Below are 26,838 nucleotides of genomic sequence, written 5' to 3' on the forward strand. Positions count from 1 at the left end.
TTCCACAGTCTTTTTGCATGGCAATTTTGCAGTTTTACAATGCTGTCCCCATGGTTATAGTATGCATTTACCATTGTTTATCCTGGTTTGCTGTGGGTTTTATATGCTTTACCATACCTTGATATCATTGAATGCTTACCTATGCTTTAGCATGCTTTCGCTATGCTTTATTATGGTTTGATGTGTTTTAATTATGGGACACTTGTAATGGTAAACAGAAGCACTGCTTGCTGCACCAGTGCTTTTGACTAGTCCTGAAGAAGGTTTTCCTGTGAAATGTAGGAAGAGTTTAACAACAAGGTTGCAAACCCAGCCACACGTCAAACTCTGTTTAAAGAGCAGTGCTCACCCTACTGTTAGTCAGCTGAGGGCCAGCATTCCTCCACACCTACCTAATGACCCCCCTTCTTGGGACATGTACGGCAACCTTGTCCTTACAGAAGTGGAGATGCATTTCACTAGTAGACAGACCGACGGTCAATTACAATTGTAATTGTGCGGTTTGTAATTACAATGCAGTTGTAATTTATAACTGAATCTCGGCACACCTGCGTAATTGTAATTGTATTTATGCCGTACAATTGATCGATTCTTACAGCTCAAGTACGCATTTTTGTCAGTCATGCTCGTATTCTCAAACAGTTTGTGTGACCCCATTAGTTTGATAAAAATAAAAGTTACATAGCAAGATTCTGTATTTGTACCTGTGGTTATTGCTTGATTATTTAGAATACATAAATATGTTAATGTGTGTAATTGTTTGTGTTACTTTTTAGTATAATTTTAATTACTGCAGAATAATTGTAATTGAACAAAATCGCATTGTAATTGCAATTTCAGCAAACAATGCTGCTGTGATTGTAATTCTAATTCTAATTGACCCCAAGTCTGCTGGTAGAAGAGGGTTTTTGTAACACTTTTTTTCCAGACTAACACTTAAAACCTTTTAACAGTGGAGCTGTCCGTCAGGTTTCTTTTACAACTCTTGTAACTCCTAGGCCTCAGCTCTGTTATTATTGATATACAATGAGCAGGTTGAGGAGTGAAGAGGCACAGTGTAGTGGTCTCACCCACACAGGTCTTGGCACACTTTCCAGGTTTAAGAGAACCAATATTAACTTAACTTATCCTGGCAGGTCCCCCTGGTGTGAAGGAGGCGTGACATTCCCTTCTCCCTTCGTTTCCATGGCTTCAGGTTCATTAAAGGGCTAGCTTCAGTAAACAGCATTGTGTTGAGGAGACAGAGAACCTGAAAAGAGAGGGAATTTTTTTTCTTTCATCCAACCTCACTGGCAATAGCTCCCAAAATCAAGGTCAAGGTTTTTTTTGGTTGTTTTGTTTTTGTTTTGTGCTCCCAGTCTCAGAAGTGTATGTACTGGGAGTGTTTTAGATTGGAGTTTGCCCTGTAGTTCTTTTATTTAGTCACTGGATGGCGCTAGCACACCATACACTGCATTTTTGAGGCTCGCCTGCATGCCTGCCTTCCAGACCAATTGGAATTTGAAAGTTGTTTTTTTTTTTTTTTTTTTTTTTTTTTTTTTAATTTATTTTAAAGGCACACTTCATCATAATAGGTTTGCAAGCGATACTTCTTTTCCACATTTGTTTGTCTCTGCTGGTCTAAGCTTGCGTGCCGTAATTGAATTGAGAAACCAGGGTGGTTTTAAAACAGTGCAGGTGCTGTTGGGGAGATCTAAGCACAGAAAGACTTTTAGAGACAGAAGATCAGAGTTCAAATCTTATCCACCACCCAGTGCAGAGAGTGGGAGTGTTCCAGCCAATGGGGTGCTATTGTTCAGATGAGAGGTACCATCTGTGTTACAAAGACATCATCTGCCATAAACCAGATTTAATAAATCTTTTCATTTATTTTTTTTTATTGATGAGGGGGTTTCCCTGTGAGGCAACCCATTTCTCATTTCAGATTTGATTGTGGTTTCCTATTTGATAAGATAAGCGCCGAGACATTTGCATTTCTGCGTCATCTAAAGACGCTATTTCACTTTCTAATCAGACACACTCGATTATTATGTATACTGCAGGCTGAATGAATATACATACTCAAAGCTGAATGTTTTCAGACATGTCTTAAGCATTATTAAATAGAGACTATTAAAGTGAAATTATTAGGAGTTGCTAGTCACAACACAAAATTGAATTAGATGTAAACCTGTTAAGGCTTTTTTGTTGAATTGGGGGAGGGGGGTGTAATGGTGGTTGGTAGCCTTGTCACATGACCTGTAATAGTGATGTCATCACAGTAACGTTGTCAAATCTACCAACCTCGCCTCAAAAACGTTTCTGGAAAAAGAAAAAAAAAAAAAAAAAAAAGCAGCCTTATGTTTTAAAGCTTCCTCATTCCCTGAATCAAATAGCCTTTTGAGATTATAAATCTGTGACCTTTTCTGAATTCCTGTTCCATTTGAAATGTATTGTGTGCGTTCCTCTCTTCTCTTAAACAAGAACACATGCAATGTGTATAAAGTGTGAGGTGTTACTCTTCAACACATCCTGAAAAGGACCCATGTTTTAAAATGGCAGGGCATGTGTGTGTTCATACAGTATGCAGGCTGGTGACCAATCATCCCTTGAAATGGCGTGGTAGGTTAGTATCGAACCGGTAAATACATGAGAACAGAAAACAAGCTCCTTATGCCTACTAGCATGATATAAAAACCAGCTCCCATTAACCATTGTCTGTGCTAAAGATCCCCCTTCCCTAGGCTGAATCTTTATTACCAGTAAGACCATTCTCCTCAGTCCCTTTGTTGGTTGTAATAAGTCCATTAGCCAGTTACGCGTGAAAAGAATAGAAAGGATAATACAGTTCAACAGCTGTTGAGGCCACTAAAGCCTGTTCTTTGTAATTGAAAAGCACCACCGAGGACGAATGTATAGCTATTAGTGTTGTAATACCAGTAATGTGAGGAGAATAACCATTTGTTAGCATGGTAGTTGGTTTTGCTTCTTTTTCTTTTAAATGTCCAAGGCTCTATAAGACGTTATTGCTGTACCTTATGCAGCTCCTTTTTCAATTCAGTCCTCGTCTCCCCACTCTCCCTGAGAGACGAATTCCTTGAAGTGAGCTTCATGCCCTGCTGCCAGTACTCTCTGCATACCCGGTGATGCTTCAGCGGGTTGCTTCATGCTCCAAATGGATGCCGATGGAGAACCTTTACACCAGGGCAGCTGGTGTAGAGTTAGCATAACCGAGACGAAACCAGTTGGGGGTTTATCAGTCAGACTTTAGAAAGAGACACTGGTAGAAACAATGAAACTGGATGCCAGAAGGTGTCTGAATTGTAAAGCTGACGACGTGTGTGTGTGTGTGTGTGTGTGCTCCCTTACTCTCTGTAACAAGAAAAAATATTGTAAAAAAGCAAACAAACCAACAAGCGACCCTCCCACACATTTTGAATCGGCTGCGTTTTTTAAAGCAGCAGTTACAGCATGTGATGTGATGCTATGTACACCATTTTGTAATTAAATGTTGATGAATTCCATGCTCTGCTTTGTTTGGCTGTGCCTGATTGCTTTCTAAGTTCAGAACAGCTCTTTTTACTGTAGGTGCTGGAAAGGCAGACTTGCTTTCTCTCTCTCACTCTCTCTCTCTCTGCCTCCCCCCTCACTCTTGCTTTTCCACTGTCTCTGAGCAGAGGGATTGATGCAGTTTGTCTGTCTGTCTCTCTGTCTATCTGTCTATCTATCTATCTGTGTCTATCTATCTATGTCTCCCTCTCTCCCCATCTCAGTACAGAGGGGTTGATGGGGTGTAGCTCTCTCTATCTATCTATCTATCTATCTATATTTCCCTCTCTCCCCCTGTCTCAGTACAGAGGGGTTGATGCAGTGTAGCGCTCTCTCTCTCTCTCTCTCTCTCTCTCTCTCTCTCTCTCTCTCTCCCCCCCTGTCTCAGTACAGAGGGGTTGATGCAGTGTATCTTACTCTCTATCTTGCCTGCGGGTATATCTCAAAGCAAGGGGAGGGCCCTGGTTGGATTTCGAGCAGGGGGCTCTGGTGAGAATCACTTCACCGACAGATTAAAGCTCTGCAGGCAGACAGCCTCCGATTGGGGAGACCTGTTGCTAGAACATGTGGCTTTTAATCCAATTAGACATTCAGAGGCCCAAATATGGTTTAATTTCTCACTTTGTTGTGAATTCTGACATGTTCTGTGAAGAAAACAAGGAAGGAGTTCAAAGTGGGGCCTGTAATGATGGTGTCAGGCAGGCTGTAATGAGTGAAGTCTTGTCTTTACCAAGAGCTTGCATGCTAGGGAAACCCATTTCCCTTGCAACGCTTATTTATCTGAATTGCTCTCGACAGGCTGTAACTCCTCCTAAGTGAGATCCCTAAGCGAACGTGTAGTTGTACTCCGTAACACTGTCCCACACATTGTTCTGATATTGCTGACCTGTATTTAACACGCTATTAATATCAATCTGCTACAAATATTCAACATTATTTTAGTATCCCTTAATCCTAACCCACATGGGTTTGTGGCTGAAGGTATGACCTACATTCATTTTTAGATATATCTAGGGAACCCCTCATGTAGTTGCCCTGACACTTGGTATGGCCATTTCTTGGTTCTTGAGGGTGTCTAAAACTGAATAAGAGCTGGGATCAGTCCCTGGTTTACTGCACCTGAGATTTCTAATCCCCTGTTCTGAATGCAAAGAGAGCTCTGTTCCTACTGTAGAATTGTATGACCTGTGGACAGGTGTGCTCCAGCAGTTTACTGGCTCCAAGCCTGCCTGTCACTGCTACTACATGAGCCTCCCAGATATCCTCCTGCACCAGAATGACGAGTCTTGCATACCAACATTCGAAGAAGCTTTCGTTTAGCACGCACCAGACCGTGCGGGAGGCAAATGTGAGTGTCCCCAACGCTTGGTCTTTCATCCTTTTTTTATTTAAAAAAAAAACCTTTACAGCAAATTGGTTATCTGAGTGATTGATTGGATAACCAGGCTCACTGAAAAACCCTTTGTTATTGCAAAGTTTTATTTTGAACTATGATAGAAGGGGAAAGACTTTTTTTTAAACAGGCCCTCTTTTTCAAAGCAAATCCCCTGCCCTTTGGCACCTGGGTCAAACTTAGCTGCTCACGTACACAGTATAAAAAGCAATGGAGATGAGGGAATGCTTGTTGAAAGCTACATAAAATTTGCAATGTACATCATGCTATTCCCTTTCTGGGGAATATATGACAACAACAACATCACTGTTGCTCATTTTCTAAAATAAAACTGTTTCCAAAAAGCCTTGACGGTAGTGCTGAACTAAATAATGAAAATAATTAAAGTCATTGAAATCCTCTTTTCTTTAATTGCCCGCTGACTGTGAGGGATTGTGTGCCAATTATCCCAGCTTTTATTTTTAAGAAAATAAGCTCTATCAGTGGTCTCACCTGGGGACAGTTCATTACTGTACCATTTAAATGTAATCTATTTATTTTTGTTGCCTCTAACTGCTCGTCTCTGTGAGTGCAGTTCATGGAAAGTATAAAGACAAGCTTTTTCCTTTTTAAATTGACAGTGGTTATTTCCATGGGTAATGCAATTTACTTTAAACCATTTCCTGAAGTCAATCTTGTGCAGAAAGTTACTCGAACCTTCAGGCCACGAGTCAGTGGCCTGTGGTTCGGACTCCACCTGCTGGAAAAGTTATATAATAGGCACCCATGTCTTCCGTACAGTGTTTTTAAAATAGGGTATTAGTATCACATTTTTGTGTGTGTGTGTGTTGTGTTTTCATCCCAGCCCTTAAAACAGTCCTTCTCCTTGTTTCTCTTCGATAAACCGCTAGACTGGGCCTATCGGTAGCATTTCAATTAGAGTCCGTGCCCAGGCTGACTGATGACAAAGCTTCGCTAAACAGGCTGATCGAGGGGTCATCGGGAGGGTAATTGTAGCCGCTCCGGTCTTTTGTCAGTACTAGTTCATATGAATTTTCTCATCAATTTCAAAACCATTCAGATTCAGCCAACCAAAATTAAAGGGGATGAGTATTGTAATCCTACTGGATTTAAAAGGCCTGGTGGCAAGCGGTTTGAAAGAGCTCTGGAGTTTAAAACAGAGAGCTGCGCAGAGCAGGGGCCCTGTTTTTGTATTTTTACCAGCGCAACTATTTAAGGCAAAGTACCTCCTTTGATTGTCTCTGTTAAATACATCGGTACCTCTCTGTGGATCCCTACCTGAAATGCGTGTCTCGTATTATTTGTTATGCCTGGTTGTCTCCGGGGTATGACAGTTGAATCTAGTACGTAATTGTTCCAGTCGTTGCGATTACAGAGCCAGAGACTGATGTTTATTAATATGCAGTTGTAAAGACATCAGTCAGATCCGAATGTGGGCTGTCTAAACAAAGTGGCGTTTTCACTGGGCACGTATACACCTGTCAATTAAATCACAAACACGTTTCTTCACTTTTCCTGTCTTTTTTCAATGGTTATCATGTAGATTCATTTATATGTGAAATGATAACCCTGTTTAAAAATGTTTTTTGCATCCTACACGTTATTTGTGTTGTCATCGTTAACCCTGCCACAAATAGTTTCATGTTGCTACTGTAGTATACAGCTGAGATTTTAAGGAGAATAACTTATAACAGCTGAGATTTTAAGGAGAATAACTTATAAAGATGTGTTAATCTCCTGTGTGCACACTTACATAAATAAAACAAATACTACTAATGAAAAAGAATCATTAAGTTAAATGTTTTTTGCTGCTTTCTTCTTTGTTCCATTACTGACATGGCAAAATGTATTAGGATACGTTTATAGTGTTTATATCCCCAGCATATGCATTACCTAAAGTCATGTTTGACTTTGTTAAATGTTCCTTTAAGAAGACGAGAAATACACAATAACTTTCTTAATTATGATACTGTTATCCTGGTGTGCACTGAATTACAGACACAGTTTCCACTGCAGGCTCGCAAGTGATCAATGTGTTAATGAGTACCCTTCATAATGAATGCTAGTGTCTGTTGATTTCTACAGCAGGAGATGCTGCAAGGTATTTTCAAACTTTCCATCATGTTGTTTCACTTAAAACCAAAAAAAATGAAAGCTGTCCCACTGCATGATATCTGCAACTGGAACGTTGGCATGCGTAATCACAGCTGGATAAATTTGAATGCTCCCCAGTCTTCTGCTTCTTCGGGCTTCTGCTTTGTGCTGATTTTTAACATACATGAACGCAAGTTTATTTTTTAATCTCCTGAAAATGTGCCCATTAGTCAAAATGTGCTATTAAAAAATAAACCAAAGCTGTCACTCACCTATTGTATTGAATGCTGAGATTCTCAGGATTTTCAAAGAGAGGTATTTTAATAAATGTAATGGCATATTTTATTGCTACGGCTTTCTAAATAAATGTGGAGAAAGGCAATTTTCCCTGTTGGTGGCAGAGCCTGCTCTAGCACTTAACCGTTTGCTGTGTTTGGTGATATGCAAAGAAACAAAATAGAGATGGATGTCCCATACGGCTTCAGTAAAATTGAACCTCAAGAAATTATAGCTCAGGATAATTTTAGGGTTGGTATTTCTTTAATGGGCAGGGAATACATTCTTAAATCAGTGAACCTGAGCGTTTACCGTAGAGATTGTGCCAATTAATATTGGACGTGTCTATAATGAGAATGCCCTGAGGCAGCAAGGATGGGTGCAATCAAAGAGGGCAGCGTATGCCAAGGTAGATTCTGCTGGTGAGAAAAGGGATGGTTCTTGACTGGTGTTTGTACCTTGCAGGAATCTTGCAACTGATTTCTGCAGCTTACTCACCAGTCCATTTTGCAGAATTGCTTAAACAGAACGGTGCAAACATCTTGCAGGGTGATCAGCTGGAGTTGTTGTTTTGGCCTAATTAGTTGGGTAGAATTTAGTTGTAATCAAGAAAACCCAATTTATCCAGTTATTGCCATGGAAGGAGCATTGCTCCAGCTGCACAACAGAGGCTTGGCAGGGGAGAAAAATGGTCTAGTTAAGAAAACTGACTTTAACATCCATTGTGAGTCATTGATCGAAGGTAGAGTCTCTCTAGTGGTGACTGGTAATTACTGTTATTACAACTCGTTAAAAAATATATATTAATAGCAAGTACTGGCATTTTCTATTGGATTTACAAGTAATCATATAACAGCTAGCTACAGTTCATCTACCTATTAAAAAAAAATGCTGTTTAAAAAAAAAAAAAGGTTAATCACCTGTACACGTTTTTTTTTTTCTAGTTGTCTAGAATTTCACAATGAAATGAGAAATGCTGATATCTTTTAAAAGACGAACCCTGATCCTGATTACATCAAAAAAATGTTGCCATATGCACATGGTGAAATGAGAGCCGCGCTCTGCTATGGTGTAATTCATTGAACATGCATGGATGTTGGTGGTAGCCCCACCTGCAGTTTGATGGGTCTTCTACCATCTGGACTGATTTGGGAGTGATGTCGACATTGAAAATGAAATGCACCCCTCATTGTCAAATACAAGGCAGGTGTTTTTATAGCTTTTAGAAAAGGACATAAATCCAAAGCAAACGATTGAGAGAGAGAGCGGTTTTTCATTTGGAAAGTTCATTCAAACTTTTTTTTTTTTTTTTGTGTAGTGTAGTTTCACTAAATTGATTCTCTGTGAGTTTATTGTGCTTCGCAGTGGAATAGAACTAATTGTAATATTTGGATATGGAAATTCTGAATTGTAATATTTGGATTTCAGAAATTCTGTCTGTGCTTCGGAATCTGTGACTTCCCAAGTGGATCAGCATGGGGTATTTCTGACAAAAACCAAAAAAGATTTCAGTGCAGTTATTTTCAGTTCACCCAGGTATTGTGTACCATAATAGAGAATACATGTGCACACCATGACAAGAAAATACATCCGTCAAGGGGAGGGGCATCAGAAGAGTTAGTTATGATTTGCTAATGCTGGAACAGCGGGATCATTCCTGCCCCTACTGTATGTTTTATAACACTATGTAACACAATTTTTGTTCCTGGGTAGTAAGTGTTATTTCCTAGTTGCTTGTGCCTCAAAAGTATAGAAAACGGCTATTATTCCCCACAAACTTTGCTTTTGTGACCAGGACAATGATATTTCAAAATATCAGTATTTCCAATGGGAAAACGGGCAAATGTGTGTCTTTTTGTTCACATAAAGTCAGAAAAAAACAACATATGACTCCAAATTAACATGTATTTATACTAAAGTAATACAAAAATGACTACAAAAGATTTAGAAGCGAGTAGTTTTTCGAGATTTATGATTATACTGTATTTACAGTATAATCGTAAATCTCGAAAAACTACTCGCTTCTAAATCTTTGGTAATGCCTACTTTTGAGGCATAAGCAATTAGGAAATAACACTTACTACCCAGGAACAAAAAAAAAAAAAAAATTGTTACACAGTGTAATTTATACCAGATCCGTTTTCAAGCTATTTTGGTGGATGTGGGACAAGAACAGGGACAAGGGTTTGGTATTTAAAAAGAATCTGAAATTTACTGTAGCAAAATGAGAAAGTAGTGTGTCAGGACTGTGAAATTATCACACGCTGATAGTAAAAGTGCCACAGTTTCAATATCTTTATAGGCAGGATACAGTCAAAGCAGCTGCATATGTTTAGTTTTCATTTCCCTTTTGAAATGTATTATTGCTTTTGTTTAAGACCACCCCGACCGCTCCACGCACATCCTCAGTGATTTTATTTGAAGAGTGATCGAACGCGCGTGTTCGTTTCGAGTCCTACTCCTTTGCTTTCTAAAGAGCTCACATCAAACACGGTTTAAACCTGGTTGATGCTATCATTCTGTAGCAGATTTTTTACATATGTAAATGGGTTAAATTTAAAACACTGAATCAATATTACCAGCACATGCAGTTCTTGTAGATCATGGATCTCCTATTGAGAGGGAGCGGTATTAAATGTGTGAAATACAAGTATCAGTGGGTTTAAATATTGTGTTGTTTTGCAGTCTTTCTTTTGAGATCCCTTTTATCCTCCTCCTCCTCAATCCTTTTTGTCATTTTGCAGTTTAGTGCCTGTAGTTTAATATAGAATTCTAACACGTCTTTGTAATTGCCTTGGAGGGAGCTTGAAGTTGGCTTTATTAGGCTTTGTTATTGAACCCCAGGGTCCCAAAGGGAATGCCCATGTGTGTATTCAGCAAGCTTGAATTTCACTAGGCGAGGGCTGACAGCTGCTTTCCAAAGATGACCCTACAGATTTTGGCATTAGAAGCATTTATCTCCTTTTTTATTGTATCTGTTTTAATGGTGTATTTTGTATATGAGCCTGTAACTTGTACATCATTGATCAGCTGATTTGAATATTCATGGTTTTCTATGTATTGTACAGGGGGGTGGGGGGGTCTCCTTAAATGTTTATGAAACTCAGCAGGGATCTGAGTTTTTACTTGTGAGCAATATCTGTTCACAAAATAGTCTTATCAAAAAAGTCTTATTAAATTCTAAAAGCTGTATGTATCCTAAAAGCAGTACATTGATACGTAGATATATACATATGTTTCTCTTTTGCCAGCTTTCCAATTCAGGAACAAAAAAGGATAAATCTTTAGGAAAAACAAAAATGTGTATTTGCCTTGAACTTTTCCCAGTTTTAGTTTTTCAGTTTGTGCGTGCATATACTTTATTTTTCGCTTTCTAGTGAGGCGTTTCTTCAAAGAAAACATAGTGAGCTGGAAAGTGCCTTGACATTTCCTAGTCGGCTCTTTCTTTTGTCTGCACTTCTGTTAGAGTCTCCCAAAGGAGGCTGAGGGGGAGGATTCCCAAAAGCTTGTTTTTCACTCGCTCACTCATTCACTCGCACTCATTCACTCCCTCTCTTTGTTGAAGACAGCCCCCCCCCCCCCCCCCCCGCTCTCTCTCTCTCTCTCTCTTGATTTCTCCCTCCCTCTCCCTGTCTTTTCTACTGGCAGATTCACTGAAAGGGACGTGGATTGCAAAGCAGTGAATTCATGCTGCCTCATTCTTTTGTTTCTGACCGATAACTGAATGAAGCTCAGGGTGTCAAGAGTTGGCTATTTTTCCCTTCTCTCTGTCTCTCTCCCTCTGTCAGACACACAAGCTTTTTTTTCCTGAATGGGGATTTCTTTGCAATCGGGACTACCTGCTGCCTTGAGCATTTTTGCCATGAATAAGGAGAGCGGAGTGCAGAAACAAGGGCGCTTGCAGCTGAAGTTGCTCTGTTCTCAGTAACGTTTCCACTTTGGATAAACTTGAGTGTGTTGTGAGGAGCAAGAAATCTGAGGGAGGCACAGTGCTGATCTGAAAGAAGGGCACAAGGAACGAATAACCCTGTTCCATGAACAGAAACAACTTAACAACATTGTTTATTTTTTAAAAAGCTGCTGTCTGTATGGAGGGGGGGGGGGGGGGGGGGGGGGGGGGGGGGAGTCGTCTTGTTGGATAAGATTGGTAAATTGCTGTTGCACCTTACAGTATAGTGTGCTGTAACCGGCTGTCGAAAACGGATCCTGTGAAAAAAATCTTGCGCTCACTGTCAGTAGCAAAAAAAATTCTCTCACTTTCATTTCTCCAGATTCTCTGACCTGTTTTCTAAAGACCCAGTGGGGTAGCACTGAGGGAAGGACCGGAGAGGCGACACACACACATACGCACAAAAAAAAAGCAGATATGGCTTCTCAAATCGTTTGGCTTATGGTTAGGAGACTGCTGCACATCCTTCGCCTACTAATTAGTCTTTTGATATAACAAATAAGTGCACGGCATGGGCTTTCTTTGTAATGATTTTTGTGGCTTTGGGGGAACAAGGAAAACAATAAACTAAATCCTGAGGCAGTGTCTGCACTGGAGGATACAAAAAGCTGTGTTTTTCAGGACTGGAGAGAGCACAATATATCTTTTTCACCCGATGCATCAGCCCCCCGCACTTACTGGCCTGGATTTCGAATTTATTGAATAAAAGAATGTGAAGATGCACTGTTGTTTGATAATAAACTCTTGACAAATGCTGCATGAATACAAGCCCATTGTTTGAAGACTAGATTTACTGTGGTAGGAGAAGTAGTGTTGGAAAAGAAGGCGGAGGGATGGAGGGGGGGGGGCAGGTGCCCTTTGACCCCTGAGAAGCTTTTGTTGCCCTGTTTCTGGCATTAAACCAAATCAATTCCTGTTCAAGAAACAGCAGGAGCTACTACTGATAAGGACTTTTTGTTTTGTTTTTTTGAGGTTACTTTTACATTTTTCCTTCTGTAAAGGTATTGCTTTGCACAGGATACCTACCTGATAAAAAAAAAGTTGAATTCGGCTACCAACTAACTCGCCCACCGTATGGGAGACTCTTTGAGTGTAAAGTAAGACCAGGTCTGGGAACTGGGAGTCACTGCAGGAGGAAACAGTGTGATTCGTTTTTTGGGAGTTTTTTCAGATCCTCCCCTGGATTATTACGACAGAACAAAATGTGTTGCCTAGAAACCAGAAGAGGCTTTATGGATTCTATGCTTTGAAAAGGATTGTATTGTAACCCTGAGGGCACAAGCGTTGTTTGGGTTTGGGTGTATTTTTTTTTTTTTTTTTAACAATAATTTTTCTTCACACAGAGTGTGGAGTCTGGTGGGTGGCATGAGCAGTTGTCAGTATCCCACACCCCTTCCTGACAGGGACGCAATGTACCAGCATAAAGTCTCCCTGGTGGTGCGGTACTTCATGATTCCCTGTAATATCTGCTTGATTCTGCTCGCCACGTCTACCCTGGGGTTTGCCGTTCTTCTCTTCCTCAACAACTGTAGGTTGTTTTTCTCGACTAATTTGATCTGTAGTCGAGAGAAATTGATTAAACTCAGAAATGAAATTGAGGCACACACACTCAAAGCATCTGACTCAACAACTAAGTAGATGCTGTATGAAGCATATAAGCAGCTGGACACTCATTTATTATTTAGTCTTGGAGGGTTTGATATGGAAAGCGTAGCTTTGAGTGTGACCTTTGTTTGAGGGAATCTAAGACTAATATTAGTGTTTAGTGGCTGTGTAATCTTGCTAGTGCTTTGAAATGGTCACACAAGCAGCCAGTGCTCGTTGGCATGTATCGTGTTTGTGTTGGTCCTATTCAAACAGGAGGTGATCGATGTGTATCTCTAAATGTAGCTTGGTGACTTGGAGCTGTGCTTACTGTCTTTGGACTGTGTGAGTAAAAGTGTATGGTTGATCAATAGGTTTATTTATACAGTAGCTAGGGCTGCTTTTAAACATGTCCTGGGTTCGGTCTGTCAGACTGTATGAAACTCACAGCTTATCCTTACAAGGAAAGGATGCTTTACTTTTATTAAGCTTTTACAGTTTTGAACCTGGGTACACATTTTCTCCTACTTAGTGTATTTATGTTGGAAGGTATTGGTAACCATCAATTATTTTTAAAAAGCCATAGAATCTGTCCCACACGTCCTATCACTCAAGTGAAACAATTGCAAGTCATTTTTAATGTACAATGGGATACATCTAAAGGTTTTCAATACTAATAACCTCTTGAAAACCTAATTTCACAGCAGCTGCTTTCTTTAACACGTGGGGCTGAAGATCGGTTTGGATAAAGATTTGCTTTTGGTCCAAAGCGGGTGAATTCAAATCGCATTACACCAAACGGCTCGATGGCGTAACCTAATTGAGAGCTTGGAATTAAACTCTAATTTAGTTACTGTCAAGGAAAATCTAAAGGCTTTCGAATTACACCTTGGCGTTGGCAGCAGACTTTGCTCGTTTATTTCATTGACCAACACCAGTTTGAAAATGGGATAAAGTCTGTTTTTAGAAAACGTGCCTGAGGGTGTGTAACTTAGACCTTGGTAATTTCCATTCTCATTTTCAAAACTGTAGTGCAGGCATTCACCGTAACCCATCCCTGTCTTAACCAACGGGTACATTTTCACACGTTATGTATCATTTTTCCTCATTATGCCTAAAAGCTAGGTCTGATAATCCAACGGCTGATCTAAATCGAAAACACTATATTTGGAACTGAAGAGAGAGAGGGAGAGGGGGGGGGGACTGTTTCACATACAGTCCGGCAGTATATATAATTTTCCTTCTCAGTAGTGATTGCTGTTGCCAGCACAGTTACATGTCCGTTCCTACTCTCTGGTATGTACGATTGTTTGTTTGCTATCAGGAGGTAGGAATCTATGTCCTTGGAGACTGACTGACTGCAGTTAACAGTCGCTTCATAATAGAAATACTTCACTGTTGTGACCTGCCGACCTCCAGCTAGGCAGTTGACAAGCAATTTTAAGTGCTGACTAAATTTAAGACTGTTGGTGCCATGGGCTTGTCAGTGAGGAAATCACCCATGGTAGTTTGACAAGCTCTGTAGAGCAGTACAGCATGGAAATAACTTTGTGCCCTATTCATTTCAGTATTGCTGCACTGGTGCTACACTGGGTAGATTATGATGCTTGTTTAATGTTATAAAGTTTAGTTTAAAACCTAAATCTGTCACATCGCATTGACCTGTGAATCTATTCCGGCTAATAGCAAAGACATGTAGGTGGAGTAAAATATAAGGATGAGCAGGTAATTGTTCGGTGTTTTTTTTCTCTACTTGTCTTAATCCTTTAGGTTATGCATCATTTCATCCCAATGCTTTCCATACAAATGAAAGGTGGTAGTCATGATGTGGAGTTGAACATAAGCAGGCTGATGATCTGCTGTATTACACAGATGCCACAAAGCCTCTGCCTGTTCATTTTCCCATCATGCTGTATCATTTTCAGCTCTCTTTTTTTGCTGTTGTGTTCAATGACAGGCAGAAACAATGGGGATGATGTGACGGTAGACTGAACACCGTGGCTGTTCTTTCAACACGGTTTTAAGAAACTGTGAATAGGCTTCTCTACCATTAAAGCCTTATTTGGACCCATATTACCCTGTGCTTTATAAGGCCAGTGGGTTGTAAAGGTGTGAAAGATCATGAAGAACTGAAGTCTTACGCATTGAGCTTGGTATATTTCTGGATGATTAATCAAATATGTGCAATACAGAAGTGTGTGTGTGATATGAGGATCATGCACTAAACATAAACCAGTTTTTACATTCTCTTTCTTTTCTTTCTTTACAGATAAACCAGTTCACTTTACATCACCCCAGCCAGCAGATGGTAAGTGAGACTTTGCGTATCTTTTGTTTTGGTGCAGCAGCCTAAGGGTTTATAATAACGTTATGGTAATTAGCTTATTTTTCCTAGTCACTGCCCCCTTGCTGCTTGTGTTCAGATCGAATACGCTTTTATTTAACCTTGAAGCATCTCTCACTGTACAACACAATAGTAAAACCCATTCCTTCATACTGGGCATGTTGCGCTAGTGTTGGTCATGTGACAGTGTGACCTTTCAACCCTGTCTAGATGCATGCCTAGGAGTGGGCTGGCAAAGTTTTGAATGTTTCCCAGGGTGGGTTCGTTGTTAATTATTCGTTTAATTTAATTGAAAAGGTTTTTTTGTTAATTTGAATTAAGTTACCTCGTTAATTGTGAACTCAGTATTAGTGGGACCCCCGTTTATTTAACTTTTTGATGATTTAATGCATTAGTGTTTGTTAAATGCAACAAAGCCTGTGGTTACTGATATCCTCAATTTGCATTGTCATTTTTGAAAATAAAATTGCATATGAACGTTCAGCGCATTTATTTGTTTTGCTGTCCTTTTTTGCCAAGAAAAGTTAATGAAAAAATAAAGCTCTTTAATTGTTATGTAACTTGTGGTAGTGTTGATTTAATTAATGAACACAACACAAATGATTAATTGTTTAATTTTATTTAATTGATCATGACTGTTTAATCAAATTTAATGCATTAGCTGTGCCTGTTAATTTTCCCAACCCTGGGTTAGTCTCAGAATTTAAGATTCTCTAGACAAAGCTGTTCATAGTCAGGTATAGGCAGATTCAGGAAAATATATAAACTTTAATAATGGAGCATCAGAACCCAGAACCACTTAGACCGATTCCCAAAATTACTAAAGTAAATCTTTAAAAAATTTTAAATTACATTTGAAACTGCTTACGCTGAGGAAAATATATTTGAAACGTCACTATAGGGTGATGTTGTTAAAATGGCGCACAACTAATGAAAAGGTAGACAAGTGTTTCAGGGCTTTAAAGTCAATCTCAACCCACAAGTGAATTCCCTGTTCCTTTTCCAAAGGGTCCTGCATTCACTGGACTTGTATTCCAGTTACAAAGAATCTGTGAGAACACTGCTTTGAAGTACGTGTTGACAACTACACTCGATGCACTAAGGTTACAATGCCTGCTATTTCATTCTTTTCATACGCTTTTCACTGCATTTTAGCACCTTCAATTGAAGTACAGCCTAGCTGTATTCTGTTGAAGTGCATTTACAGTATGCATTAGCAGTATATTTGCAGTATTGGTGACATGTCTCTAATTTAGTGGCAAGACTGTCTCTTTCAGTTCCTCAGATGAATAAAACATTTGTTTTGTGACGTGTTTATGAATATGAAGTTTCTTTTGAAGTTTCTCTATAGAGGGTTCGCACTAGTATCTAATAAGGTTGCTCTACATGTATTTTTGTTTTTTGTTTTTTTCTAGCATTTCTAGTGTTTTCCATAGAAATGGACCAGTCAGGGGAGGGGGAATAAAACCTCTGGACAACTGGTTGAAAAAAGAGACACATGAATATAAATGAACACAAGTGATTTCCATATAGCGGGCTGCTCTGAACTCCACTGCGAGGGTGTGTACCAGGAGAAGCAGTACCCTCTTTGAATGCAGAGCACTTTCACCAAGCTGCCCTGCTCCTGATTGGCTAGCGTGGGCGGCACTGTTTAATTAAAAAAAAAATAGATGTATGGTTTTCAGTGGAGAATTCGTGGCTAGAACTCAACTGGGATGCTCGGTCCTGCCCAGCTGCCCCAGTTTAGCTGTGGCATACTGGACTCAGAGTGGGAAACAGCATCTCCCAAATGATAAGAATAAGTTAATAAAACAAGAATAGGTGGATTAATTGATTGTAGTGGCTGTGTTGTTACTACAATGTCCAGAAATGTTCCTTTAGCTGGATGGTGAAGGGAAATTCTAAAGTCACTACGATTTCAGATTAAAGATGGGCCTGCACGCACTGATTTCACCTTGTCAGTGTCTTTGGGGTCAAAGCAGGTCACTGGCTACTAAGCATGTTAGTGCTGAGGGGAAGCTGGGTGGTAAATGAAAGGAAAGAAGATGTCGAAGGCAGTTTCAGTCTAAAATTACCTAATAAGTGCTTTCTTTAACCTAATGCGGTACAACATTATACTGTTTTCTTATAATGAAAATACTTTTCTATCGAAAATGCACACCTGAGACCTATAAAGCGAAGTCCACAGCAGGATATGTGCAAGTATTGAATTAGCTACAACCATTTTAATGCCATAAGACTAATGGATGTCTGTGGTGAGAGTTTTGCCCATCGTTTGATGCCTGCCCCTGCCGTATTTCTTGCAGTGAATTTAATCTGTGTGCACTAACTACATGTACAGTAAGGGAAGTGTGCCAGTACCTAAGATAGGAGCATGTGCTATATGCAGGGCTGTTATATAAATAGAAAGTGAAAATCCATTCAAAGTATTGTTCCATTTTACTATTGCAACTCATCATACTGTTATACAGTATAGTAATTCAGTTTATTATAACCTGCAGACCATATGCATTTATCTTCAGCTATGGGAATTATCACCTAGCTGTGTGAATTATAAAACCTAGCAGCTTCAACACAGCAACTTGGTTATTTCATCCTTGAAAATAATGTATAATTAAATAAACTGTGGTAATCCACCAGAAACATACAACATATAACTGAATAATTAGCTCAATTCAGAGCCAAGCCCAGCATGGCTTATTAAGGCTGCTTTTTATTAGAAAAATAAATCACCTTGCTTTGCATTGCTGAAAAACAAGGCTATTAAAGATTATAGCATTTTTTGGTATATGAACCATGCACAAGGTTTCACTGTGTGTTGGGGTAGGTTGGGAGGGGGGGGGGGGGCTGCAATTAACAGCAAATACTTTATTGTACCAGCTATCTAATCAAAGCCGAATCTGACAAGAAAGTAATAAAATACTATCTAATTAAGCTTCCTGTTTGTCTTTAAATCCAGTATCACGCCAGACAGGAAAATTATAGCTTGTTATGTTTGAGCTGCTGTTCAGAATTTGGCTAGTAGCTGAAAAGAAAAAGGAAGATTTAGAAGAATGTGACCTTTTTGGTTTCTGGTGATGGTTTTGTAACGATGGTTCTGGGCTGCGTTTTGAAACCAGTATCTGAGAAGAACTGTCAGTTCTCATTTTTTGGAGAGGTGTAACCAATACAATCCCTGACATTTTACATTAGGAAGATCATTTCTAAAATACAAAAACAGGGCCAATATATAATTCGGGGCTGTCTTGATACAGAACTTTCTGATATGGCTCTCTTTATTTAGAAAGAGACTATCCCACAGTGTAGCCTTTGGTAGATGCAAGTACATTCAAAACAGATTGCAAACGCATTGATGTTGTGTTTGAATGTGACTCATTTAGTCAGCAGGCTGTGTCTTTTGCAGAACCAACCTTATCTCTTTTTTTATAATGTCAGCTACTTCATTTTAGTGAAATAATTTATGCTGCAGTCTTTATTTTCTTCCGCTAGTAATATACAGAGGTGTATGTTTGTAATACTTGTAAGAGCTCCCTGGTTATCTGTATTGCTGTTAACCACAGAGATTGGACAGCTCTGGTATTATTCATGGATGGAAATAAGACTCCCATTGCGTAGCAGTTTGATCCATTCCTGGTGTAAGAAAACACAAAGCACTAACGTGTAGTAAAAAAAGATTTATTGTAGTAATTGAATACAAACAGAGCAGCGAGCTCCGGTCTCAGTAAGATGATAATATACTATGAGAATGGAAGACACCTCGGCATGGCTCCAGTTATTTTTGTCCTTGCAGGGTAAGTTTTTGCTGGTGTTATGGGTTTCTGTGAGATTCTCTGGAATTCTGTCTTTGCTTATCTTATGCCCCTGGCAGTAAGCTCAGAATAGACATTGTCAAAACTGCATTCACCCCTGACACACAAGAACAAGACAAGATAGAAACTGATACAAAAATCCTCCACTCTTATTAGTTTTCTGTTGTGCAGTTTACACCTAGTATAAAATCTTACACTGGTTTTACTGTGAGTTTAATAAGACATGACTGAGCTTGTTTCCTATACACTTTGGCTAATCAAGCTCGTAGTAAAACCTGGAATGGGTGAAACCGCTATGCAATAGGAGTCTTATTTCCATCCCTGTTATCTCTGCAATTGCGCAGGTCATTTTAACAAGTAACATACCTGGTAAAACCATTTGTTTCTACCCCTGCAGAAGAGCATTTGAAATTCAAGAAAAGGCGGCACCTGCTCCCATCCCCTTCGGATTAACCAGTGACCTCAATTTAAGCTTGTTACAGACGGGATCCTATCTTGGTACCAATGTACCTGTGATGCAGTTTACATCAAAAGTGCAAAGCAACTTGGATTGCCACGTTGTAGCACTGCTTGTTGTGAAGAGTACCGGTGAATCCTCCTGTTGTAACCAGGGACCGGATTTCATTACATTTGCTGTTTTCAAGAGATTCATAGGGTTATCCTCCTAAACAATGTTCAGATAATTAATTCAACTTCAGTGCATTTGAACAGTGAAAACACTACCCTGCTAGCAGCGCAATTAATTATTTCTATAGTTGGCTATCTTAATTAGATCTTTCCGCGTTACGGCTTTCATTAGAAAAGGTCTAAAATCCAGCTCTCGGAGACAACGACTGTATAAAGGATCATTATGTCAAAGGCTTCGGTGGAGATTATCCTATGCTTGTACATATAAGCATTAAAATTACCTTGAAGAAATGACAGCTTGTGAGTGAGAAGAAGCTTTGTGTGGATACTGACAGGAACACAAAGCCAGTTTTTCCGATGTTCTGATGGTTATAATGTAAGTTTAATGGGGCAATCTGTCTTCACTGTGACAAAGATTGTGTCCCGCGCCCCCTCTCCCTTGTAATATTTGGAGCAGATGTATTATTTTACACAGATTTAAGCCAGCATGTTTCTTTCAGTCAAGATAGGTAGAGTTACTTTTAAGGAATCCCAGGTTCCGACAGTGCTTTGTCAAAGCTGTGGGTTGCATTTGACAGTGTTCACCACCATAGTTGAAGGTACTGTAGAGGATATTGATACACAGAAAAAAAGAAACAGGCTAGATATATGTGACATAGATTTTTTGTTTTCTTCTACTTTTACCACGGGCTTTCTCACTTAGAAATCATTAACTTTCTATATAACGCAAAGACATTCTCAATTCAGTCAGTCATGAATTGTGTGGGACAGGAAATGTATAAATAGTTCAGTGCTGTATTGTATTTAGGTAAAAAGAATATGTACAACAAATAGTCTTGTGTAACTGTAGGTTAAACTTTAAGAAATTTATTGAAGAAGACAATCGTATTCACCTGTTTATAATGAAGCATTATACCATTTTTTCCTTACAATTCATAAATGGATACAAGAGAGGCTATTGTATGTTGCTGCTTCCAGTCTAACGGAACTCTGTGATTTATTGTGAGCATGCTTGTGAATGAAAGGCTTACGTGATGTGGTATTTGTGTACTGTACATTCTCTATGAATAGAATATCAGCGAGGATAAGCAATGTAACAGTAACCTATATTTCGCACTATAAATGTCCACACGAAACCCAAAGCTGTTATATTATCTGTTTCAAGGTACTCTGGAAGGGTAGAACGCTGTCTGTAGAGGAGGCCTGCTCATCCTTATCTAATTTGCATTGTTTTTGTGGCTGTCTCTTAACGGCTTGTTTGACATGTGTGACTCGCTTCACTGCACGCGATTATGACAAGGTAGTTAGACTGTTAAACAAGCCTTGCAGCCACGTTTTATTCACTCTGCTTACTCTACTGCCTGGCTAACAATGTTAAAAACTGCTTGAGTTTTGCCTTATTGCCAAAGTTCTTGTTGTAGTAATACAAGTTAGGCTTGTTATGTGAGTGTGTATGTGTGTGTGTCTGTTTGTGTGTGTGTGTTTAAGCCAGAAGTGGAAAGGCATTAATCTATTTTAACCCGTATTAACTGTGGTGAAGTTATTTCCATGACACAGTGACATAAAAACCAAGGCTATTGCAAACTGTATACAAAACATATGTTAACCTGCAGAGTGTTTTTGACCCTCAATTAAAGGTAAACAATACAAAAGGGGTAACTTTAAAATGCATACCCCCTTATTTAATAAAATGCAATGACAAACATTTCGACAAGAGAGCTTTCTCGATGTGTGTCAGCTCTGCCTCTTTATATCGCTAGCTGACTTGCATGTCAAAAAAACACGAAATAGAAAATTAGTGAATGCCCATATACAGTAAAGTATAGTACTTGTACAGTTTACTGTCATCATGGCCGAACTGTGAATTGACTGGAATCGGTGAAATATCACGAGAGCACTGTACTTTATATCATGGTTATGGAAGACGGTTGAATATTTGCCACAGTTGCCTTGATTATCACGGCAGTGCAGATTTTGTTGGGACCTGAGCAGATGGCTTTCTATTTTTGCTATTTTAATGATCATACAGACTCAGATTCTCTAATTGAAAGGGACAAATAGAATCTGTTTTATATGCCAATGTTTCCTCTGCCTCCTGAGAGCTCTGCATCTGTCTCATCTGCATAATGAAAGTGATTGTAGGTCTCAGATAAGGAGGTGTCTTCTATCTGTGAAGGTTGTGGGGCTGACAGAATTAACATTACGCACTGAGCGTGTTTTGCTTTCCCAAAGAAAAGGGGGAATTGAACTCAACTGAAGGAAATTCAATGCTGTAAATGAACAATATGAATCAGTCATTAATGTCGGTAAGGCAGTCTAAGAACATTGATATTCACTTTGAAACTAGGCTTTTGTATACCAACTCTTGTTGGACCTAAATGGAGCTCATGTTGCCCTCCCTAATGTATCGTCCTACCTCCAATAAATACATGGAGTAAAAAGACTACCCATCACAGAACTGACTGTATCGTGAATACCAAAAACCACAGAGCTGTCAAAGATCAAGTATACGTTACCATAGAACTGTTTAATTCTGGTAAAACGAGTTTTAATACCAACTTAGTTATATCTGCCAACTGCCGTGAGGATAGGGAACTCCGTAAATACCTATAGTTTGTGTGTTAGCACCAAAGGCAACTGTAGCTACAAGCCTCTGGATGTACAGTAAATTGAACATTGTCATTGTCATTAACAAGGTCACATCGAGGATACCGAACTAGAAAGCCATGGGAAATGAAACATTACAAATCCTTGTGAGGAATACAGTCCCATATTAATCTCCCGGGGTGTTTTTATGAGGTCTAAAAACTACGGGGTCCAAATAATTGCTTCCCAGATCCTCCTGCAAAGACCAGATAAGGAGCGAGTCGGAAACGCAACAGGGGAGCTGTGTGTAAATGTAATGACCGCGGCTCTAGCAGAGAAACCGTTCCTGTGATTTATAAGCCAATGTAATTGGCAGTAAAGATCCAATCAAAGGAAGGGTCCACATTGTTACAATACGAAGCAGGCTGACTTTAATGAATCCAAAGGTGTGTGGTTTTAACCACACACGTCTTCTGCCCCAGGGGATATCCAGGTCATTCGAGGAAGGACACAGTTTATGACTCTTATTGCAATGTTGCAATGGGAATTAATTAAGGCTCTCAGCTGGAGTTCTGAGAGCTTCTCATACACCTGCAATCCCCTTCTCCACTTTTTGGGTACCCCTTTTATATTTTGTTTCCCTTGTGAGCGGAGAGCTCGTCCTGCTTTCGCATGCTGGCTCGGTACACTGTGAAGGAGCAAAATTGATTTTTTGCCAGCTTCAGCAGTAAATCTATCCAGTCAGGCTGTCATGGATTCTATTAAGCCCTGGGTCACACTGCACGGCCCGCCAGCCACTCCTCTGTGAAACCAATACTATCAAGCCAGATGATGGGCGAGGGCAAGGTTTCTTTCCCATGGTTGGGTGGGTGGTGGGTTTTGCAAGCCAATACTCTATTCAGCTAGTAATTTATTCAATGCTTCTTCAGCTACCTTGCTCATTCCAGTACTGTAGAATTGTATGCTTACATATATGGGGTTTACTGCATTGTGCAGGTATTTCTAGTTTAAAGGAGTCTTGGTTTACTGATTCATGATGGGCATTGACTGATGGTAACCTAATCTGTTTAAAAATTCTGAAGCTTTCCATATTAAATAATTTGGGGGCCCCCTGAGGGAAGCTTGTGGGTGGGCCAGGTGGGTAGAAGGTGCTCCAGCCAGTGTGTTCTAGAACTGGGGTACATTTTCTTAGCTGTAGTGCTTACTTAGTGTACCTCTACAACCATGGTTTTAAGTGATGCCCTGTTTCAGTGGGCTGTTGCTGGAAGGAACCCTTGTTTATAAATACACAAATATATACTCCCCTGCCTATACACAAACTCTGTAGCTAGCTTTGGATGTAACGTGTTATTTGAGTGCATTGATTCAGAGGTTGGCAAGTGTAATTAGATGCTTTTACAAATACATTTTCAGGGCTCCCAGGTGGTGCATCCAGTAAAGGCACTCCACATGCAGTGCAGGATGTGCCTTATAGTTGTATCTATCGCCGGTTCGAGTCCAGGCTATTTCTTTGCCAACTGAGGACGGGAGCGAGGGCTAGGTCAATCAGCTAACAGCGCACCTGTGACCCCTGTGGTCTGGCCGGGCGCCTGCGGGCTTGCCTGTAAGCTGCCCAGAGGTGCGTTGTCCTCCAATGCTGTAGCTCTGGGTGGCTGCTTGGTGAGTCTGCAGTGTGTAAAGAAGCAGGCAGCTGATGGCGCACTCTTCGGAGGACAGCATGTGTTCGTCTTCACCCCTCCCGAGGCAGCACAGGGGTGGTAGCGGTGGGCTGAGCCTAAAAATTATTGGACACGACTAAACTGGGGAGAAAACAATAAAAATAACTGGCGAGCACTAAATAATAACTAAAAAAAAAAAAAAATGTGCATTTTCTCCTCCTGGTGAGCCCCTTGGTTCTAACAAGGATATTTGTTTTTGGTTTATGCACATTTTTATTTCTAAACTAAAGATGCAAATAAGTAATCAAATAATAGACAAGTAACCCTCAGCTCTATAACCCTCCTGCTTATTGAACCTGATACAACACTGATTTGCCACCTGCCGTGTAAGCATAATGTCCATAGCCGTGCGAGACCCTGCATGTAGCATCCCATAATAGGATTCAGCATTCGTCACCATATGTTGTATGTCTGCAGGAAAAAGGAAATGGCACATTTAATCAGTGGAATAGGCGTGAGGGCTTGTGCTATTTCATTGTTCTTAATAGAAAGGTTTCCAGGGTGTGCATGATAGAAAGCAGTTAGAAATAGACTCGCTCTCTGTAACGCTAGAGGAAAAAAATCCTCAAAAAGCCATTCATGCAAAAAAATAAGTTATTTTTATTTTGTCATTGAATGCAAGTGCAAATACGCGCAAAAATATTTTATTTCAAGAAAACCCACAACGTGCATCTAAACAAGTTTTTCCCGTGAGCGGGTATTGAGACCTCTTTTGTTATTTTTGTAGAACAAAGAGTTTTTGATGATAAAGGACACACAACACTTTTCACTAGAAGAAGAGACTGTGTGGTCTGTAAAGCTAGTGTATTTTATATACATATTCAGCAGATAATATTGCCAGAATAATTATTTGCTGCACTTCTCAATCAGATCATAGGGCTTACCTTATTCTACATTATTGAAGGGGGACATTCTTAATATGATGATGTTCTTGTGCAGGTGTTTCAGAGTTTTCTAACCCGTTTGATGTCTTGTTGAAATATTTGTAACAGGTTTATATTGATCGATGTGGAATGCTTTATAAACAAATACTGTACGATGCCAGTGACAGGTGTGTGGTTTCTTGTAAACTATCTAATTGTAGGAGTAGAAAGCAAGCTGTAAATTATAATACTCTCTGCTGTTTTGTTTGTTTTTTCCCTCTTAGACGTTATTGCATTAGGGACATGATATTTATCTGCAAAATTGCAAGCAGCTTCATACATTGTTTCCTCACATATAAACATAACTCTTCTGTTTTGATTATGGAAGCTATTAGAGACTTACAGGGAGGTGAACTCTGCATCATCAACAACTGCTGCTGCAGAGTCACTCACAATAGGACCTCAGTTTTACATCTCATCCAAAGGACGGAGCACAAGGAGGTTAAGTGACTTGCTCAGGGTCGCGCACGGTGACACACATCTCAGTTGTGATTTTTTCTTTTCTTTGATGAAATTCTTGTTCTGGGTCATTTAAAAGGTCTGTATATAATTATATTTTATTTCATTTTAAAGCATCTGATCTTCAGTCTCAGCCATGGTCTCTGTCCAGTAAGCAGTTGCCTAAGGATTTTACATCACAGTTAACAAAGAAATAACTGTTGAATTCCTCAGACTTGCGCTTGTTGGTCCAGGATAGAGGTCAGTGTGCAGTTATTTAGCCTGGATCTTGTTCTGATTGTTCAAACTATAGCCGTTTCCTCTAGTTACCCCTTAAACCAACCTAAGCAAAGGTAACTGAGAAGAGGCTTGCTGAGTATAAGCAACTATAAACCTTAAACCTTAAGGCTGTATCCGTCCATTACTACATTTTGCTTGCGTTTATATATAGGGCAATATATGCAGCTCCACTGTGCCTAGGGGATAAAACAGTTCTGTACAAAAACTGTAAAATGCTGTAAATTCAAAGGAAGGTTTTTTTTTTCTGATTTTTAAAGGCATCTTATAGTTATTTGAAAATCTGTTTAAAATAAAGTTCTGCTGCTTTTTACAATGTGGGCCTGATTACAGCATGGATTGTCATGATACAGTACATGGCACCAGAGGAGCCTCCTGAGTGACTGCCCTAGCCATGATGGTGCTTAACGGTTTCGAGTGAGTTATATGTTAACGAACCATTTAAAAACCCTTTACAAAATAAATAGCAGCGGGCTTAATCAATATTTATGCTGGCTTTGTACACAGCCCTTCTGAAGAGTAAATGGGCACAGATGATTGTCTCAGCTGGAGACTAGGCCTCACTTGTCTCCATGACAACCTCAACCCACACCTCATGCACAATTCATGCTGACCTTTCCTTTCCAATATAACCCCTTAGAATCAAACAGCCTCTTTTTGCACCCACAAGCTGTACTATTGCAATCAGGTGTTCGTGTTCGGTACAAATGACAAAAATCTATTTACCGCCTCACCTAGAATTGGCGCGACCAGTTTAAAAAATGGCAAATGAAAAAGAGCTCTGAGCGATATGTAAGATTTAATATAAAAAATAAAAAAAACAAGAAACACAGGATCAACACAGCAGCTCAAGCCTCTATTTAAGAGTTTTAGACAGCAAAAGTAAACAAACCAGATTATGGGTTTTTCTGGGTCATAAAAGCGGGTCAGAATCTCAAGAGACAGAAAAAAGGTAAGCACGTCATTCTGAAATGCCTTGTCTTAACAATGCCCAACTTGCCTGAAATGTTGTGTAGTGAGTTTTACATAGATTGTATATATTATATATATATTTTGTTGCAACTTTCTGTTATGTTAATGAACGAGAACCAAAACGGTGATTTTTTTTATCCCCTTCGGTTTACATCGCCATTTACACGTTTTGTTTTATTTGAAGTGTTTAAAGTTAAATTTCAGTTTTCTTTGTTAAGCTACAAAAATGCACAAGTAAACCTCATGTTATTACTTTATGAAAATGTGTCTATGGCCACTGTTTACTGTGAAGAAACAGCA

General features: G+C 39.6%; 1 protein-coding gene across 1 annotated transcript in view; it reads left to right on the top strand.

The window, feature by feature from the left end:
* Nucleotides 1-26,838, top strand: part of LOC121328241 (agrin-like) — a 163,784-nt gene that overhangs the window by 71,591 nt on the left and 65,355 nt on the right. Inside the window, exon 3 of the mRNA XM_041272800.1 lies at nt 15,094-15,132. Coding sequence (XP_041128734.1) covers nt 15,094-15,132 — 39 coding nt within the window. The remainder of the gene's footprint in view (nt 1-15,093; nt 15,133-26,838) is intronic.

The sequence above is a fragment of the Polyodon spathula genome, chromosome 16 (genome assembly GCF_017654505.1).
Source record: "Polyodon spathula isolate WHYD16114869_AA chromosome 16, ASM1765450v1, whole genome shotgun sequence".
In the NCBI taxonomy this organism is placed as follows: domain Eukaryota; kingdom Metazoa; phylum Chordata; class Actinopteri; order Acipenseriformes; family Polyodontidae; genus Polyodon; species Polyodon spathula.